Below are 21,943 nucleotides of genomic sequence, written 5' to 3'. Positions count from 1 at the left end.
AAATTCTTGTCGCTCCTTTCAATACAATATTTGTCTATAAACAATACAAAATCTGTACGTACCATTGTAAAAATCGTATCTGTAACATACAAAGCGATTGAAACACATTTAGAAGAGGGGCGAAAAATACCAGAGGGACAGTCAAATTCATAGATCGAAAATAAACCGACAACGCCATGGATAAAATATAAAAAGACAAAAATAATAACAAAAAAGACACAATATAGAAAACTAAGGACTAAGCAACACGAACCCACCAAAAACTAGGGGTGATTTCAGGTGCTCCGGAAGGGTAGGCATATCCTGTTCGATAATTGGCACCCGTCGTAGTGTTCATGCTATTTCAAACCCGGTTAACAGTCAACTTCGGTAGATTACATTCGTGAATAAGGAACGGGATTGTAGTTACGACATTAGGAACATATCCGATATCATCTGTGAAACGGATATTTCATAACGGTCAACCAACTCCTTGTGAACATATATTTCTTGTGAGCAGCAACCCTCTATCAAGGAAATCGTGATAGGCAATACAAGCCCTGGAATACTGTATCAATTGGGAGAGCCGTGGTGTAGTGGTTAGTGCATCGGACTACTAACACAAAGGTTCCTTGATCGATTCCCGTTTGGGATGAAAATTTCAGGAACTCAATTTTCGGCTCTCCCTTGACACCATCTGCGAGTAAGGTCTTGAGGAAACGATGATAGTCCGTCGGAAGGGGACGATAAATGGCTGACCCGTGTTAAGAGAGAGCCATATCTCTTGCACGTTAAAGATACCCGTGTAGATTTCGAAAAAGAGTAGGCTAATGCCGCTACAAGGCAGCACTCGCACCCGCAAAGTGGAAAGGAATTAATATAAGTTGCAAAACTTGTTTCCCGATCCACTATAAATAAATATGTTAAAAACATTTGGGAGATATATACTATGTATGCAGGCGCTGCTGGAATGTTGCTACATAGAAATGGAAAGTCCACAATTGGGAAGCTGAAATCATCTCTTTAATCATGAGAAACATGATTGTATACTAAGAATGATTATTTTATTTTTTGTTTAAATTCTTGTATTTAATATGCTAGGTCTTATACATGCCTGAATGACATTCTTTAGAATTTGTCAAAACAATTTAATAATGAAAAGTGTCACTATCCTGAACTAGCTCTGTGTAGATTCTAACCAGTGCCAATGAAATGTATATTCATGTTTGTTGAGGTTTTTTTAATGATGTTAAGTCGTTAAAGCTATTGTTCATGTGTTAAATATAATACGTTAAACTTGCCGACTTTGACATTGTTTTTATCAGACTGAGTTCGATTTTTTTATGGATGAATGGATAAGTAAAGGAGTGGAACACGAGGAATTCAGAATGTAGACTGTCGGCTGCAAACGAGTTCTGATTTTCATTTTGACTTGGATACTGAACACCATATATTTTCTGCATGATTATTTCGAAAGTTAAAAACATTAAAATGGCCGTTGAAATTACGTTTTCGTGCACCAAATATGTGACCGCTGACCACGTTAGACATATGACCACTAATTTGGGTACTAGTACGATTGGTTTGAGAAAATTTTTGTTAAGGTCTGAAAGTGACCGTCTTCTTTTTTCCTGAATAACATATTGTAGTCCATTTTAAGCCTATCATTTTCCTTCATATAGAGTAACTTTCAATACAAATAAACCTCTAATAGTTTTTGCGACATTGCAACATCATGTGACGCAAAATTATATAGTATATCACATTGACTTGCTTCAGGGTGTTTCAAATATTTATTTCTTTAATAGCCCAATTGTTAATCTTAAGGTCGAACTTATTAAAACTAAACTGACTTAAATTTTGCCTCCACTCGAACTTAATTCTTTTGAGATCAAAGACTACATTGTATACGTGAGATTCTATTTACGCGCATTTGTCATTTATGAAAAAAATGCTTTCAATATCATTTCACTCCACGCTCAGCTATATAGATGAAATCCCTTAACTAAAAAAATCGGGGACTGTTGATCGAATCTATCTTATCGAACTTGATATAAAGGATATACCATTAAACACATTTACGTCTGCGTTTCCTATCGAGATTTCATTGACACAGAGTTGCTGCTAGCAGGTCAGCTTCGAAAAATTTAAGATGTAATCAAGATTTGTTTTAGAAAAACATTTGTTACAAAGATGACAATTGATATTTTTCAATTACTATAACGACAATAGTTATTAAAGGTACCAGGCTTATAATTTATTACCGTTTTTCTTCCGCAATTGAGACTTGTCAACGGATTTGAACTAGCATGAGCAACTCAACATCTGCTTACCTCGTTTTTTGACAGTATAATGTGTTTTTTGTCCTTTTTGTTTTGTCATAGGATTATCATTTTGTCTTCGATTTATTGATGTTATTAGTTTGAATAACCTTTTGGTATCTTCCGTCATTCTTTCAGTCTTGAAGAATTATGTCCGTGATATTAAGGTGGTACCCAACACTTTCGCTAAAATTAATTTTGCTCGTTTAATTTTCATATAATTTTGTCAAATTATTTACTTTGACCCTTTAACAAAAATGTAAAAATTTCAAAAATTTTGAACCAACCGTTTTGTCAGAAACATTACACTGGTTATATAGCAGTTTGACAAAAACCAATTTTGATCATTGAGAAGCTTAATATTCCTTTTACAACACAACGTAATTAAAACGTTGAGCTGACTTTACAGAGTTATCTCCTTCCCTGTAGTGTTAGGTACCACCTTAAAGGAAAATGTGACCATGGAAATCTATTGGATATCAATAGATTACAAAGTCATTACATATGAAAATAATGTCAGAATTGTTTACCGTCCTATTTGGTCATACAGCTCTGCTCGAATTTTTGTACAACATTGCCCTTCAGAATTTGGCTTTAAGCTATCCTGATGAAGAAACATCCAGAAATGGCTTTAGACGCATGAATTCATTCAGGGGTTGGTTTTTTTTTGTATTTTCTAGCCTTTTGTTTGACAATTTAAACTTTTTAATATTTTTTATCTTTATGAAGACGGTGTAGAAATTGGACAACAAGGTTTTTTATGAACCAAACACTCTTGTTGCAACACAATAGAACACGTTCGACTAAAAGCCTCAACCATCTCTTTCTATTTCATTTGAAGATTTATTTTAGATGGATATTTATGCATATCTATTTTTATATATAACTTTTTACTTGTTTTGGCTTTCTAATTAATTTGATATGAGCGTCACGGATGAGATTATGTAGACGCGTCTGTCGAGTCAAATAATAAGCCTTGTACCTTTGATAACTAATTTTAGATTTGATCCAGCCAATCATACAATAACAAAAATAAGTCAATTTGAAAAAATAATAGTTTTAGCTACTGTTGATTCATTAATATTCGTTGGAACAGAGGTACCACGAATTTAAATGTTCAACGAATCGCAAATTTTCGAAAGGAATGTATGCAGACTTTGCCAAAAACCACGAAATTAAGTATCCACGAATATACGAATTTGTGCGTTTGACAAAGCAACAACTCCACCATTTTTTCATAATTCCGGTAAAAAATATTGTAAATAAAAAGAAATGACAAAATACGAAAAAAGATAATTGACTTCCTTGAATTGAATTTAAGATGATTAATTTTAACCTGTAATAGTAAGTGTATCATATGCAAATACTTTTGTCTTATAGCACCTTAGTGCGGAAGACGAATTCGGCTTTTGAAATGACCATATTATTTTAAAGGTAATTTTAAAATCATAGTTGATAAACACATTGATTGACCTTTGCATTTATTTAACACACCTATACTTTTTACATTTACGTCAGACCCGGATACTGAACATTGGTGCATTACACTTATACAGTTGTGTGTCAGATACCATAGTAAAGCAGCACCAGTTCATACAGGTAAACACGTAATCATGTTTTTTAATGTTTCAAATGTCAACAAGACGGCTAATTATATTTTATCTATATTCAATTATCTTGACTGTTTCGTTAATTGTTTCATATCTTTTGTTCCATGGTACGGAAATGGAAAGGTGCCTAATGCGAATCTGCGTGTTAACAAATACAAACATATTTTTTTTAATTTCACTACGAAATGTTTGTCCCGTGCTAAACTACGCATTGTTGTTATAAATATCAAATGAGTACATCAATTAATGACTGAAAACACTTCAAATCATCAACATACCATCAGTGTTGGTTTTTGTCCATGGATTTATGAGTTTGAACATCGGTATACTACTGTTGCCTTCATTTTTTGAAGCCGTTGAAGGGTCAAGGTTGGCGGATGGCAATAGGCTAAAATTGTGTAAAGTAGAAAAAGGTGCGAACTGGATATTTATTGTGCCACTAGGGGGTAAAGGATTCTTTATATATTAATTGTGTGTCAAGCAAACAAATGAAATATTTTTAATCATAACTGTATACAATTATAATTAGTTCAAGCTGTCAACGCCAAATATTGCAAAAATCTAAACAAATTGCAGCAGAAACGGTTTCAACGGATTTATAATGCCAGAGCATGGCACAATTATATATAAAAAAGTCAAGAGAAATCATACGATCGGAAATCACCATTTTGGGCTAAAACCTTGATGTGAACAAAACATCGATTAAAATTCTGAAAAAGGTCTAGATTATGGCACTTTTTTAGCCAATCAAATGTCAAAAACGAATTCAAGTGATTTATACGACTACAAAGAAGATTTCCGATGTTGAAAATACAATCCAGAGTTATGGTTTATTGGTAAAATTATCCCTTTTTAAGAAAAAATCACCAAATAGCTAAACAAAAAAACCCACATATTTGAGATTCATATCCAGCTGTTTTCAGACGTTGTATTTTGAAGGCTGCTCTAAAGTGCAACCTTTAACACAATTATTTACGAAGTGATACAAAGAAAACAAATAGATGTTTTATTAAAAATCTGTTTATCTATCAACGGAAGTGAGAACCATTATCCCCCAAAATTGAATAAAGTTCCATATGGAATGTACTTGTATGTTAGATTACGGTATAACATGCATTGCATTATACATTGCCTAAACTGTTAAAAAATTGATGATTACTTTGTTTTTTATTGCCTTGGTTATTTTTGTTTTCATTTGAAAATATGATGAAGGTAAATTTAAATTTAAAAACTTATCTTTGAAAATAATTGATTTGGTTTTAATGAAAGTTAAACAGACAATTTTGATACACGTCTTCTTAATGTATAGTTGAATGTCTCTGCAATATGCAATCATAGTGATGCCTTCACATATCGTTAAGTTCGTTCCCCGACATTTCCCACATGCTGGGAAACGAACAGTTAATTCCATGTTTACGGCAGGAGCAATGTTTTGTGTCAAAGTTTGATTTGCAATAACATCTGATTATCATATTATTTTTATATGAGCGTCACTGGTGAGTCTTATGTAGACGAAACGCGCGTCTGACGTACTAAATAATAATCCTGGTACCTTTGATACTATTTACATCTTTTGTAGTTGGAACTGTTGGATATCCGTCAAACACAACAGCTGCAGCTAGTCGAGTGATAGCTGAAATAAAATTACGAAATAGTTTTCTTTCGGCAATAATTAATTAAAAGAGGAAGGTTATAATTATTTCCAATTGGTATATGAAGAAAATGCTATATAAGTTTAAGAATAAATGCATTGGCTATAGTGATAAGTTCAAAATCTCGACGCAATCGTATAATAATGACTATCCATTTTTGTTAATTTGGCGTTCCATATTTTTTTTTATTTTGCTAGAAACAGTTCTCACTTTATTACTTTACATTATTTTCCTTACAATATTTTGGACTTTTTTAGATCCTACGTACAGCCGGGAAGCAATTCTCATAATGGCGTCGAAAATGCGACAAAGCTCACGCGCTTTTCCATTCAAAAATGGCATTTTTTAGAAACGGCATCGACGTCACGAAAAATGCTGCGTAAAGGCATTTAACTTGTTTCCCTTTCTAAACCAAGTATACCCTTTGATGCGGCAGGTTCCAAACTTTTACTACGTTATTATTAAAAGTCTGAAAATACAATGTTTCATTGCAAATTAGGTGATGAAAGATGAAAATACGGGCCGCGGAAGTGATACTTGAAAATAAATAAATGTAAATTGAAATGACACACGTAATACTAACGTATATTCATATAGATGAGATGATAACTATTGATATTTTGTAAAAGAAAAGCCCACTGACAGAAAATCTCGATAGGTAAACCGACAGTGTGACGATTCAACAAGTCGAAAAATAGGACGTTCCAAGGGGAATAACTCGATAGGTAAACCGACAGTGTGACGATTCAACAAGTCGAAAAATAGGACGTTCCAAGGGGAATAACTCGATCCTAAAACAACAACAATACAACGGTGATCATAAATGACTGATTGAACAAATGCTTTCCTCTTATTATTGATTTGTAGGCAGTATTACCAAAAAAATATATATTGAATTTATTATGAACTTCATCTTCCTTTAAAAAAAAATCCAGATGAAATAATTAAATTTACTTCTCAAGATTATATCTGGCATACAGAATATCCTGCAAAGTGTTTATTTTTTCAATAGAAAATAATCAATTCCTTTTAACTGAATCATGAGCAGAACTCTTGTTTATTACCACTTCATTGGTAATTCAAAACCCTTTTTCAACCATTTAAAGGGGGGAAATGCATTTGAAAAAAACTTGGACACAAATTTAAAAAAGAAAAACAATACATTTCAATAAATTCATTTGTTATTTGCAAAATAATCTAAATGAATTTTAAAAGTACTTATAGGAAGAAATTTAGCCAATGCCAAATAATATGAAGTGTAAATCTATATATATTTTTGGATGCAAACTTTTAACCATGATTATTTTAATCATTCATTTCTGAACCTTTTAACTGAAATTAGTAATTTTAGATCACTAAGTCTCTTATTTTATAGTTTTAAAACAATAATATAAAGTATGTTCTCTATTGGAATTTTAAAAACAAAAGTTTAAAACAAAACGAATAATTTTTAAAAAAAAAAGCTTTCAGTTCCTTAATGTAAAAAAACTACCACATGTATTCACATGTTTTAAAATTGACAATGGAAATGCAATGGGGAGTGTGTCAACGAGACAACAACCCGACCAAAGAGCAGATAACAGCCGTAGGCCACCAATGGGTCTTCAATGCAGTGAGAAACGCCTGCACCTGGAGACGTCCTTCAGCTGGCCCCTTCACAAATATGTATACATGTACTACTTCATTGAATATGGACTCATACTTAATTTAAGTTTCTTAAAAGTGTAGAAAAAAATCTTATCAAAATATTATTTTTAAACCAAATAAATTCATTAAAAAGGATTTCAAGATTTTTTTTATGAATTAAATAATTTAAATAATTGTGAACAAATATGTAGTAAATCTTATTGATCTCATTTTTTCAGAAAAGAAATTATTGTTCTGTTTTAAGCACACAGGCACTTGTCTCAGAAAGAAAATCCTACATACCTTTAATATAACAAAGTTCTACTCCTGGCTTTTACATTACAACATAGAAACCAGCAAAACCAGATCTAGTTCTTGCTATTTTTGGTTCTTTTATAATTGGATTGTATAAGTTATTTCAACTGATTGCATGATTGTGTCTTTTTTTAAATTATACTTTTCAATCTTTTTCAAAAGAAGTAAATGTACAATTATATCCATTTGGCTGTAAGGATGAACATATGTTGGTCAACACTAAATGTAGAAAAGTCTAAAGAAGTAACCTTAATTGGAGAAAAAGGGAGTTATATCACCAAGCCTTTAGATACAAATATACATGTGCATGTTTCATTTTTCTTGAAATTATCAAAAAGGAAACCAAAAAAGTCTATAGAACGACATAAGATTCTAAGAAATATGGGTAATAGGCATTAAGTGCCCTTCCTAGCAATTTTAATTAAACCAAATGCCGATTATAAGGATTATAAACAGAGGGAGAAGTGGGACATATAAAAATATATACTATTATCATCAAATTAGCTTGAAAAGGTGGTGTGGATGGGGCTGGTCCCTGTCAATCTCAACCTTTAAAATTCATACTTATTGTAGGATTTCTTGCTGTGTTGAAGACACATTGATGGCTTACCTTAATTGGGTTGTTTTATGCATTTTGGATTTGATTGGTTCGTTGTCTCAAACACATTCCACATTTCCATTTTTTATTCTATTTGTATGCTATGTCATATATGGACATATGATCAGAATGCTAAGGATGATAACAAATTTCAGTATTTTAGGTGTTGGAGGAGGGTTACATTTTTAATAAAATATTCATGGTCTGAATGTTGCCCCCATCCAATTTTTTTTTCTTTTTGTCTTTAAATTTATAAATTAGTGTCTTGTTAGTTTTCAACGAGTCAGAAATACGTTTTCATATGCAACTATTCCAGTCATAATTAGGTTCGATAACTCTGTATGTGACTGGTTTAATTATGGTTATGTAAAATGTACTGGTTACCCAAGTAATAATTTCAAAATATATATATATATAGATATTGCATCTTTGTTTCAACCCATCCGTGGTTTCCTTTCGTTGATATAAAATATTATCATAAAATGATTTCATAAACAATCGTATAATACTAATATATATATTAAGTTTTCAAAATTTACATCGTGATTAGGTCACGTTGCCATGTTTGTTTTGTTTGATCACGTTGATGACTTAATTAATATCTCCACAATCTTGCTTTATCCTTAATTATCATACGAGTTACAATAACGTGTCATATTTAATTGCAATACAAACAGTTAAATCTTATTGAATTATTTGCATGTGTAAACTAAGTGGCGAACATCCTCTACGTTTGAAATTATTTGGTCGCCATTTTGTTAAATGCAACTTCGAAATTTTATCAAAACAAATAGCATGTATCCACTTTCACAGAGGGAAATAGTGTTTAAATATATGCTGCATTAAGGTAAGACAATTATTGAAAAGACATGCATCTAACAATTTTACGATTTTCATCGTACAAATCTTCAAAAATATATATGTCCATGTCGCCCCACGCTATCAATGTTCTAAACTGCATGGTCGGTGCATGTAAATCTTTATTTTTAGTGTGAGAGACTGTTTCTAATAAATATATTGAAGAACATGTGAAAAAAGAAATTTCTTAAGTACAAAAAGACACACTTTGATAAATATTTGAAATATTACTTTTTGATTTATAACTAAATGAATACCGGCATGTCGTGTCGTTATGAACCTTCAACAGTGTCCGCCATTTTGAAAATATTGCTGAAGACTGCCAAAATATGAACTTTTCAAACAAATTTCGAAGCAAAAAGTTTAATACCTGAACTGATATGGTTTGCCATTTACTTTAAATAAATATGTTGTCGATCTTTTTAGAGGTTGGAAGGATATAAGTAACAATAAATTAATTGAGAAAATTGATTTTACAAAAAGGTCCCATTGCAATTTTGTCGAGTTTTAACGAAGATGTCAACGGAGACTGTGTGGATATGTCACCTCAATTTTCAAACTTATTTCGAAGCACGAAATCATATTTCTGAACTGAAACTTAAAACATATTTAATTGTAAAAATTTATAAACTGTAAAACGCGGGGTTGGAAGGAAAAATATACTTTATAACAAAAAAGTTATGACCGTTTTATCTATGTACCCCGTTCACTTTCATTGATAATCTATCGGCCATTAATGATATACAACAGAAGTGTAAAAGTCACGTGATGACGTAGATAGTTGGATATGTGCAGATGAACACGTGGACATTATTGTTGGTAAACAATCTTTTTCAACTGTGAACTCTGAAATTCAGACTACGTCAGTGGGGCAGAAAAGGGAAAAAATAAGTAAAAAATTAGCTTGAAAGGTTAAAAATTGTAGAAAATATAAAGATAACATAATTTCTGAATAATGTAACCAGTATTAATTTTCATTTGTTCAAAATATGGACGTATTTCAATAATAAGAAGAGGATTTTGTTTCCGGCTACCTACATTTATGCTTTGAGTTTGACAGGCCGCTTAAGTATTTTAAATCGACTGGTAACGTCATATGACCCTACTGTAGCTCTTTTCCATGCCTCAATGTATCAAAATATACCAGTCATATTTATTTTCACTAGGTAAACCGGCGGTGTGACGATTCGTTATGAGTAGAAAAATTGACCAGGGCAGTCGATGTGAAAAAAATGTCCGTTTCACAAAATGGAAAGAATCGCTTTAATATATTTAAATGGCTTATGTCATCTCGCTTTTTTTATAAATTTAATTTGCTTTAATACTTTAGATGAAATGATTTCAAGATCGGTCTATAATTCCATTTATTTTAAATGAAATTTGCGATTTTTCGATGCGTCGTTCACGGCCAATTTTCTTTTAATCGCGGAGCGACATCTGTTTACAGCTTTTCCTTAAATTATCTCCACTTGATTCTCTTGCCGCATATCCGGGGTTTTAACGGACAAATCAGATGTTTGCGTTCCGGCTGGTAAAAGAAGATGATTGCATTTTTTATTTTATTTTAATAAACCGAAATAATGTGTTCTTTGTCGTTTGACCTGCGTCAAGAACTTTTGTATGTCTAATCCATTTCTAGACGCATTTCAAATATTTAAATACATGTACACATAAAACATTAGTGTATGTTGGTAAAACACTTAGAAGCGTATTTATATGTTAACACAAATTCAGGTAAGGGATTCTTGCAGTAATATTATCTACTAAATGAAGTTTCTTTAAATTCTAAGATGTCAATATGGCGAATCATTTCTAACATAAATCGGTAGGCCCATCACCGTTATTTATATGTTCAGTCTTACATAAGGTGTAACTATTAAGAAAATCATACTATACACTCCAAATAACAATACTACTTACTCTACTGAAAGCGGTGGTCTAAGAGTGGTATGATTAGGTGGTAGAGTAACAATTTCCGACCGTACGATTTTATTATACTTTTTTAATGTTAAAGATCTAAAATAATCTCATGATATTTAAAAATCATTTCTGTTGCAATTTGTTTAGATTGAATCTGTAACTTGAATATTAGACATGTTCACAATAAGCCGATACCGAAACCGATACCGAAACCAAAAATAATAGTGAGGTAAATGTTGAAAATATGTTCAATTAACCTAACCTTTTTTACTCCATTATATTGATTGACATTTGCATACACTAGATGGAGTATTACTTCAATTTAACAGTTTACATTAATCTAGCTAAAAACGTAGTTAAATTCAACGAGTATTAAATACATACAATTACATACAATTGAAATGTGGATTAACATTTAGTTATGGTGTACATTAATCATGAAACAAGTTTCGTCGAATAGAATGAACTGTACATAGTTCTACAATATGTGTAATATCGTTCCAACTATATGTAAAAAACAAAAAGAGCCTTTAATTTACAGATGAACAAAAACAATACTTAAAAAGGCAAACATGAGGGCAAACATTTTTATGTCAGTATAAATAAACGAAATTCTTAACATTCCAGTTGCTTCCTGGGCCCATTTATCCATCAACAGTTCATAATTTTAATGAAATATATATTATATATTTATGAGAGCGCTAAGCTGAATAGGTCAAAGGAATAAAGAAGTGGTACTTATTACATGTATAAGCTGGCAATATAAACTTTTTATGGTTTTGATTTGTTAACCTACATTTGAACAAATGGCTTTGATGTTTGAAGTTAGCAATACTTTAGTTAACAAATTATCCATGAAATTGGGCCAAGTCTTCATCAAGCTTTCAGATCAATGCTAACATGACATTCATCTGAGGAGTTGGAATATATGAAGGGTGATTGGCCAGAATTGGAAGAATCAGTTGGATATACTGATGGCATCTCCCATAGAATAAATCGCCCAACCGAATACCAGACATTGTTTATAGTGAATATGTTCATATACACTGTATGAATACGCAAGACATAATAGACACAGGAAAGAAAATAAGATCCATCAATTCTTATTTCCTATGTCATAATAATGACGCGATGACTTACAGATTGATAGATGCGACCGGTCCACACGAGATATTACCGTTTCTTCGTGATTGTTAATTAATTGGTGATACCATATACCCATTAGAACATCCTATAGCAACACCATATACTGTAAGGCATCTATGCAATCAGAATGCAATAATTCGCAATCAACGCAAAATTGTCAATAAAAGATTCGTACGAGAAGAGTTTATGTAGAATATTCCATAGGACGTATACAAATTTATGAAATAATAGCTTCTTTTTATCGACATAGTCGGAACGATATTGCGGCTATTGTAGAACTATGTGCAGCTCTTTACCTACGACGAAACCTGCTAAATGATAAATGTACATGATAAATAAATTGTCTATAACTTGCATAAGTGTATTTCATATTGATTGAATTAAACTCAGCTTTTTTGATAGATTTATATGAATTGATGAATTGAGGTTATATCCCATCAAGTGTATTCCAATTTCAAACAATATAATGGAGTAAAAGGTTTGAGCTTATTGTCATAACAATAACATTTAACATTTACCTCACTTCTATTTTTGGTTTCGGTTTCGGTATCGGCTTATGGTAAACATGTCTATTAAGAAGTAACAAAACTGCTAAAAACGATTGTTTAGATAAATTTTAGTTGCTTCTGAATTGTGTTACCTTAAAGACAACACTAAATGTCTAATCAAAATCCTTCAAAAGATAAAAGTCCGTTATAGTCTGGAATTTATATCCCACTGAACGTAGGTAATTAGTTCTTGATATATCCCCTTTACAAAACTGTTCATAAAATGGCGACCTGTTCCTTCTGTGTTTTGTCATGAGTAAGGTTCAGATTCGTCGCTACTTTTGTTTGATATATTGTGATTTATTGGATGGGTTAACTTAGCAATCCACTTAATCAATAAAAAAAATCATTGAAAAGTATTCCATGTCAGTGTTTTCATAGAGAGTTTAGTGGATATCTGAGCCCCTATGAAGTGCTTTTGATTCCCATTTTATGCATATGACTATGTTAATGTTGGTAGAAGTCTTCAGTAAAACTATCACACATTGCACTTCTATCGTCTACTTGTTTCAAGAGCATTGATTTTCATGTTTAACTAAATTGAAATGCAGACAGCTTAAACATTTAGGTTTTAATATGGTAAGTATCATTCAACTAGATATTTGTTTGGATTACGAAAATACAAGTTAACGGATTAACCTGCTTAAATGTCCCCATGCAGTTTCAAAATTTAAGCCAAATATCCTGTGCACAGTTCGAAATTATCTGCATTTATAAGCCGTGTGATATTTCTGTATGTAATTTGCCATTGTAATATTTTTATTGATTTGTTTTAAAAATTTGAAAACACCAATACATCGTTTATATACCGCATTGTTAAGTTTGGTAACATCTCTACAAAATAAGTCTTGAACTTATTTTTATTCTATTGTTAGAATATGAACAATCAACAAAAACAAACACTGACATAACTAAAAAGTATAATGAGGTCGCTGCTAATTCACTGCATGAAAATGGCAACAGAATGAACAATGGTCAAGCTCTTTTGTATTTTAACATGAGTAACTATGGTCTCGGTACACTTTAAAAACGTATAAGAACAAACGAAATTAGTGGTTAGAACCTTAATATAAATAATATTTATTCGTGTCAAATATAAGTTTTTACCTATTGGTTTTTGTAACAAATAATTGAAAAGTATGCTTCGTTAGTGGGTATTCAGATGCCAAAGGCAATGAAATGTAATAAGTAAAATTACAAAAATGTACTCCGGGGGAAATCAAAACGGAAAGTCCCATGCATTAAACGAAATGATAACAAATGTCATATTCCTTTCTTGGTACAGGCATTTTTTTATGTAACAAATAGTGGATTAAACCTGGTTTTAAAGCTAGCTAATCCTTTCACTTTTTTGATAGTGGCTTCAAATTCCAATACATAGACAACGATGTGTAAACAAAACAAACTTTTTATGTTAATAATGCCAAAAATAGGGATACAGCAGTCACCTATGTACTAAAAGCTTTATTAAGAAAAAAATGTCATTTTAACAAAAAACACAATATATAAGGCATATATAAAAGCACATTAGCAAAAATGAATGACAAAAATAGAAAATTAAAACAACAACACAAAGACAGACTATAAAATATAGAGTCAATTGTTCGTTTTCTTTACTTAATAGTTCTACAACCAAAATGCAGATATTTCAAAAAATAATCATAGGAACTTGCAGTGCTAGTTTCCTGATGGTGATGATAGGATTTATAACACCAGGGTGGCTTATCATTGACGTTGATTTCCAAAAAATGCAGGAGTGGGAAATGAAGAGCCTACCTATTGAGGAACAGAACCAGTTGAAGGTATGATGCATTGTTTGAATACAGAACCAAGATAAGGTATGGTACATCGGTTGGAAACAAACCAATATAAGATATGGTAAATTGATTAGATACAGAAGCATTATAATGGTTTACTTTTATAAATTGTTATTTAGATGGAGAGTTGTCTCATTGGCACTCATACCACATCTTCCTATATCTATTTGAAAACATAATCAATATGAGGTATAATACATTTTGTGGATACAAAACCAATATCAGGTATCAAACATTGCATGTTTGTGTACAGAACCAATATAAGGTATGATACAGCGTTGGATATAGAACAAAGATAAGGTATGGTACATTGGTAGGAAGCAAAACCTATATAAGATATTGTGCATTGTTTGGATATAGAAGCCTTGTCAGGTATGATACATTATTGAAAACAGAAACAATATAAGGTATGAAACATTGTTCGAATACATAACCAATATCAGGTATGATACATTGTTTGGGTACAGAGCCAATATAAGGTATGATTCAACGTTTGGATACAGAACTAATATAAGGTTTGATAGAATGTTTGGTACATAACAAATTTAAGGTATGATTCAATGTTAAACAATCGTCATGCGTATGTGCACCTTAAGATGTTCATTGCTTTTAAGAATAAAAATAAATCGATTTTCGACACAGAATAAAAAGTGTGTAAATTTTGTCAAAATTTTGTAGTAAGAATTAGAAAAAAAAAGGTCATAATAAGAAAATCATGTATCGCAGGACAGATAACGGATACGTAAAAATAATAAACGATAAGAGCAACATAATAAATATTTGATAAATGGTGATGACAATGTAAAGGCAAATGAAACAACAAAATATCAGTGAACACGCCGAAATCTGCGACTGAACTCTGCTGCTCCTGAAGGGTAACTTCAAATTACATTTCATAACTGAAAATACTTGAATCTAATTACAATAATTCAGGAAGAAAAAGCACGTATGGAAAAGAATCCGAATGAACCTCATATGAAAGATCTAAGATTAAGATGTGGACCATTCTACGTGCGGTCCTGTGTGATCGTTGAGATTGGAAAACTCACTTCTGATATATGTGTAATAATGTTATCAGGCAGTGCCATAGATACGATGGAAACTATGATGCGAATTAATGAAACAGGTAATTTTCAATTATCAATATAAATCATTTGAAAAATTGTAACACTTTTAATTAAGATATATAATAGATATCCTAGGTGTTTATTATTAAGTCCCTTTTAGGCTTAGGTTTATTGTACATTAACTGGTGATGGTTTTTTGATTCCTCCATTTTTTTTAATCACCACTGATGAGGAATAATAAATTTACAAATTCACACTGGCAATGGTGACGCATTCGAACATCAAAGTTGAATTTTTGAATAAAATTTAATCCTGATATTACGTGTAAATTCCCAGTTATAGCATACCAATGTCATTGTAGGAACTGAATAATATATATTCTTTAATTTATATAGGTTTGCAAAAGCTTGCACATTTTTAATATAACGTGATTCTGTGTATCATACAAAATGTGCTTCAGTCGACGTTGATAGTACATTCCTATGAATTTACAAAACGAAGCATCTGCCTTATTATCAGAACCAGTCTTATTAATAAATCTTATCTAGTAAGTTTCTTATTCAAAGTTACGACGAACGGCCAACCATTTCATGACGTGAAACATAAATTCCAAAAAAATTTGACAGACTGACAATAGCTCCTACCTCCCAAGCGTCAATCAGTCGTCGCTAACTTAAAAACATTTGTTTTCTTAATATCAGCAAGTCAGTATAAACAGATGATATCTCAAATATTCTTATACAGTTTGGCTTTAAGTTTGGTCCTAATGGTCCCACCAATAAGAGAACACAAGAACAAATTGCAAAAGCTGTCTTATATTTTGAAACTACAAAAGACATGGATACTCTAACAGATATATGAATAGACAAAAATTAAAGAACTTCCTTGTTCAAGCGACTGCTTTACAATGAGGATATAAAAGAGGGACGAAAGATACCAGATGGACAGTCAAACTCATAAATCGAAAATAAACTGACAACGCCATTGCTAAAAATGAAAAAGACAAACGGACAAACAATAGTACACATGACACATCATAGAAAACTAAAGAATAAGCAACACGAACCCCACCAAAACTAGGGGTGATCTCAGGAGCTCTGGAAGGGCAAGCATAACCTGCTCCACATGTGACACCTGTCGTGTTGCTAATGTTATAACAAATCCGGTAAATAGTGTAATTCGGTAGGTCACAGTCATGAACAGGAAGGGGATTGTAGTTACGACGTAAGCAACATATCCGATATCATCTGTGAAACGGTGATTCCAAAATGGCCAACCAACTCGTGATGACGTCCGTAAAATTTACTAAGGAATGATTTCAACTTCACCATTCGGAACTCTTGGTTTAATAGCTTCCTTGTGAGCAGAACCCTCTATCAAGAAAATCATGATAAGAAATATTAGCACGGGAATATCGTTTCAATTGGGAGATAAATACCCCGTATACGCAGGTGCTTATGAAATGTTGCTACTTAGAAATGGAAAGTTCACAATTGGAAAGCTGAAATCATCTCTTTTGTGGTAAACTTTTGTTTTCAACCGACCCTCATTATCAATTTCTAGATGTAAGTCAAGATATGAGGTCGACTTAACTTTATATGTTGTATCTCTAGTTCGATGTATTGAGTATTTAGTGAGGGAAAATCATCTATATAGCGGAAAGTAAAGTTAAAGGATATTGCTAACTTCTTCTGTAAGTTCCTGTATGAAGTCAGCCTCATCAAAATAAAAAAAAAACGAGTCGGCAAGAAGAGGGCACAATTGGTTTCCATTGGAATGCCGACAGTCTGTTGAAAAACACGTCATCTGAACGTAACAAATATGTTGTCAAGTATTCAAATAAGCAATACAAATCAGGAGGATGAGGATGTATATATATATATTTGTCTATCGTCAACGGAAGTATGTTGGATGCTTATAATGTCTATTAGTTGTAAATATGTGCCTGGGGAAGTTTTGGCATTGTGATGGTTAGGCCACATCTCCTTATTTATTCTCTCTCAATAATGTTATACTAGTCAACTCTGAACAAACAATAAAATTGAGAATGGAAAAACAAGTTTACTTAACAACTTAACAGTTTGCATATCGGTTGATTTTTCAGCAATGCATGACGTTTTCTGTCATTAACTTTCCAGTTTTCAGACCTTCAATACTTTATGACTTGTATATTATTAGGCCAGCAAGTTATGCAAATAACTGAGGAAGAGCTGCATAAAAATGGAATCGATTTATCGATAGAATCAAGTAAGTTGTTATTGCTTTATGCATTTTTAATGAACTATATATCGAATGGTTGTGAGAAATATCTTATGAGATAGGGATAGTGCCTTTTAATATTTGATAATGAGTGTGAGTATCCTTTTGAAATCTCTCGCCTCTCTTTTTAACTGCAATACGCCCATATATATCCATAACATAAATATTGCACCAGTATATTTTGAGGCAAGGCCTTAATATTGTGGTTGGTATTTAAAAAAACTATGGCTTGCCTGACAGTTTCAATCCTTATTGAAGCTGAGGTATGGATTAACATTTAACAAAAGGCTTTATTTAAACAGTTTATTAACAGGTTTTTGATTTACCAATTGAACTAGTAAGTAGAATAGATAGTTTAGTAGTGGAAAATTGCTTGAAGACGAAATAAAACTATAATTGTAAGGAGTTTTGTGCAGCTGCGGAAGTCAGTTCATATTTGGAACTGTTATTGAATTGGGTTCTGTTTGAAAGAGTTAGCTAAATGTTTATATTTGTTACAGATGTAAATTTCCGAAAGTGGAGTCAGTTGAAATGTTGGTGAATTCGTGATTTCCTTTTGTAGAACCTCAATGCAAAATTTACGTCAAACAATAATGATATTGTTAGCAGCCTTATCAGCAGGGACAAAAGTAAATTCCTTGACGAGTTCTTTTAGCTTATGGTTGATACGTGAAACTGTTCTATTATGGTTGTTGTTAGAAGTTAAATTTTCTTTATATTGATGAATGCGTATATCATCTATGTTCATTACCGAATTAAAAAAAATATCTAATAATAGTACGGAGAGAGTCAATAATTGACGGGGAAGGTATTTATATTCTTTTACTGAGGAATGTTTTTAACTCTCTTGATGTATACTTTGAGACAATATGTCAATTTCTACTTGTTTGTTCAACGTCAGTATCAATGGACAAAAAAACGATAATATATATCTGAAACATTTAAGGAATGACTGTAATATTTTTTCTGTCTATGAAGAAAGAACATAAAAAATTTGGTGAACACTGAATAACGCGCGTAGCGGGTTATTTAACAGTGTGCACCACATTTTTTATGTTATTTCGAATAGACAGAAAAAATATTACAGTCATTTCTTATAATTTAATGCTAAATTCCATTTTAAACCGTAGAAAAAACCATGAAAAAACGTTGATGACGTCACGGTCACATGACTAAATTATGTCTATGGTCTCATAACAAAATAACATCAGCCAATCAGAAGATGCGTTACATCCAAAATTAAATTATAACATTATGTAGCTAACTTCAAAAAGACAACTGGTCTAAAATAGCGGTACACTACACATGATTAAGCTGCCTTTATCAATTAACGATTTTTTCCAAAAAAGACAGTTTCTTTTCTGAAATCAACAACTTTGCAATATGTTTTGAAACTGCAATTTTCTCTGTACGTTAAAGTGTCGTTTATTTTTTGTTTCAATTCAGTGTTTCTGTTGTTTTGTTGTTTTCCTCTTATAGTTGGTGTGTTTCCTTCGGTTTAAGTTTGTAACCCGGATTTGTTTTCTCTTAATCTATGTTTGATTGTTGAAAAGCGGTTTACTATTGTTGCCTTTATTGGACCGTCTTTTAATATAGATATATAATAAGCTGACGAGTTGTTCAAATATATCCTCAAATGTTGTTTAAACCTTGATGGCTGCACATGTAGCTGTAATACGGTGAATTTTATTAATGAAAGCCACGGTATGAAATACATTTTGGGAAAATCGGCTTTACCTCATTGAAATATTTTTTTCCTGAGATCTGAAAATAGATAATAATCATGTAACCACATGTTAAGACCTTGTCTCTGCTTTTATTTTACAGTGATTAATATGTGTAGAGCCATTGTTGTTGTTTGCTCGCTAGCTTTCATACAGTCATTTGTATCCTTGATTTTAACCTTCGTGTATTGTTGTAAGCGGTATCCACCAAAAAGACTTGGAGTTGTTGGGAGTGTCTTCTTAATTCTTTCAGGTAAGAAAGGTGTTGTCACAACAACTTAATATGTACTCATCCTTCCTAAATTTTCAAACGGTTTTCTTTAACATAAAATAAAAGCACTAATTTGGGGGATATTTTGGTCTTGCGCTTTTCTAAATAAAAGTTATATATTTAAATTTTATATATTTGATACTATCACATTTATACAATATTTGTTGTTGCCGATGCGGTTTCCGGGATAGAATGGAGCCTGTAGACATTTCCTTTTCATTACTATTCCAGACCGGTGTTGTACTTTGTGTCTTCAATTTTGAATAATATTTAGATAAAAATTTGTATGTTGCATGTTCTATATATTATAGAATAACTAAGGAAAATTAATGTGTTTGTCTGTCTTTATCATTCTACTTATCAATTGATATTTTAACATGCGACTCATTGTGAATGAATTAAAAAAGTAAGAAAAAATTAAGAAGTACAAATTAATATTTTTTGCATATGGTTCATGGAATGAATTTGTTTATTTTGCAAAATGTGGGAGTTAACATAATAATAATGCAATCTTTATAGTCATACGCTATTTTTCTTTTCTTTGAAGGTACAACAACTTCCATCTTTTTAATCATATATTTGATCATACATGGACAGTACATGAGTTTGATTAGATCAAAACACCTTGAAGACGTATATGATTTGGGGTTTCCTTACTCGCCTACTTTATGTATGTTTGGATCTATCATGTATTTTGTATGTGCCGGCATACTCATTTATTTAACACTGAAATCAAAAGGACAATACAGTTATGAGTTGATGGTGATTGATACGTCGAAGGGTGGTAGTACGTATATTGGAAAGACTTGAACTGTTATTGTTTTTTCTGACTTTGGTGAATTCGTTTATTTTGTTTCTTAAACATTTAAAACATTATTATATAATATTATATATGAACGAAGAAATACATATTTAACTTCACGCATTATGTTTGTGATATTGTTAATTTTTAAAGTGTGATCAATGCCCAAACAAAGGTAAAAGATACAAGATAAACGTTCAGGGTTATAGTTCTGTTTTAATACAGGGTTTATACGAAGAAGTGTGTGCACCAATTAAGAGAAAAGAAAAAAAAGATGTTCATAGCAGACATGCGAAATATGAAAACAAAGGTCAGTTTTTAAGAGACAGCATACTATTGTTTATCGTCTGTTTAAAATATAATACTGTGTAATGATTAATATTACTATATATATGTAAGCCTCAAATTTATGTCCTTTCCGCAAATCTATGTCCTTTTTAATATTGCGTCATAGACGTTCCAAATCTATGTCCTTTATTGTCCAAAATCTATGTCCTTTATTGTCCAAAATCTATGTCCTGTATTGTCTCACATCTATGTCCTTTATTTACTCAAATCAATGGCCATTTTTGGCTCAAATCTATGTCCTTTCATCGACGTAAAACATAATAAACGTCATCAAGTAAACAATGAAAAGTTAACAATTACAGGTGTAAGCCTTCAACACGGAGCATTAACTCAAACCGAACAAACATTGTACAAGTGGTTTATATGACAAAAGCAAAGGTTAACACTTTATCAATTAATACACATGGTTTAAAATTGCTTTATGTTTTGTCTTTAAAACTGGAGGAAAATCTGTCATGAATAGTGGACTGATGGAATATTTTCAAAAACGTCAACTAGAGATTTATCCTCTTGAAATGTTTTCTGACAATTATCATGATATCTTTACTCATACTATTGTGGAATATTTACAATTCAAAACAAATCCAGCCGTGAACAAAGGGACTGCAGTGTTTACATCTGGTTTCTGGAGAGAATGAATATGCCAAAACATAAAGAATGATTCTTCTCGGGGAAATATTTTCGTTATTAAAGACATTATTACAAGTTTCACATTTGAAATAAATAGATATCAGCTAAGACCAAACAATTGAAATATGTTCTTTTGTGATTCACAAATATTTCAATTAAAAATATTTTGAACGTTTTATTTTTAGCAATTTAGAATGATTTTTTGATACTAGTATTCAAGAAAAACATAGATAAAGTGGAATAAATGTCAATGAAACAGCGATATGAACAAATTCAAAGACAAAACGAAGTAAGTTGAAGTTGCGAACAAATATTCATTCTTTACTGTCTTTTTTTAGTAAAATAAACTTGGTTTTGTGGTTTCATTCTTAAAGACGGCATACAGTAATAACACACGCATGTAAAGATTTTAACCACACACATGAAAAAAATCTTAATAAAACAAAAAGCAT

General features: G+C 31.6%; 1 protein-coding gene across 3 annotated transcripts; it reads left to right on the top strand.

Moving 5' to 3' along the window:
- The first annotated feature begins 3,758 nt into the window (after positions 1-3,758).
- On the top strand, positions 3,759-20,637 carry LOC139487856 (uncharacterized). 3 transcript variants are annotated; one of them, XM_071273023.1, is made up of 7 exons: positions 3,759-3,899; positions 5,490-5,599; positions 14,198-14,375; positions 15,324-15,516; positions 17,636-17,704; positions 19,544-19,693; positions 20,259-20,637. In XM_071273023.1, the coding sequence occupies exons 3-7, from the start codon at positions 14,211-14,213 to the stop codon at positions 20,519-20,521; spliced, it is 840 nt and encodes a 279-aa protein (XP_071129124.1). In that variant the 5' UTR covers positions 3,759-3,899; positions 5,490-5,599; positions 14,198-14,210; the 3' UTR covers positions 20,522-20,637. The 3 variants fall into 3 exon arrangements, with proteins under 3 accessions (XP_071129124.1, XP_071129123.1, XP_071129125.1); XM_071273022.1 differs by lacking the exon at positions 5,490-5,599; XM_071273024.1 differs by lacking the exons at positions 3,759-3,899; positions 5,490-5,599 and adding an exon at positions 4,258-4,356.
- The last annotated feature ends 1,306 nt before the right edge of the window (positions 20,638-21,943 follow it).

Source organism: Mytilus edulis, chromosome 9 (genome assembly GCF_963676685.1).
Source record: "Mytilus edulis chromosome 9, xbMytEdul2.2, whole genome shotgun sequence".
NCBI classification, from domain to species: domain Eukaryota; kingdom Metazoa; phylum Mollusca; class Bivalvia; order Mytilida; family Mytilidae; genus Mytilus; species Mytilus edulis.
Note: the sequence above shows the minus strand (reverse complement) of the source record. Positions and strands in the feature narration are given on the sequence as shown.

What these genes read in the sequence shown, in the direction of transcription:
- LOC139487856 (XM_071273022.1), top strand. Translation starts at nt 14,211, where the DNA reads ATGCAGATATTTCAAAAAATAATCATAGGAACTTGCAGTGCTAGTTTC. An exon ending in GATGCGAATTAATGAAACAG is followed by an intron (nt 15,517 to 17,635) that starts GTAATTTTCAAT and finishes GTATATTATTAG; the next exon opens with GCCAGCAAGTTATGCAAATA. An exon ending in TGTCTTCTTAATTCTTTCAG is followed by an intron (nt 19,694 to 20,258) that starts GTAAGAAAGGTG and finishes TTTTCTTTGAAG; the next exon opens with GTACAACAACTTCCATCTTT.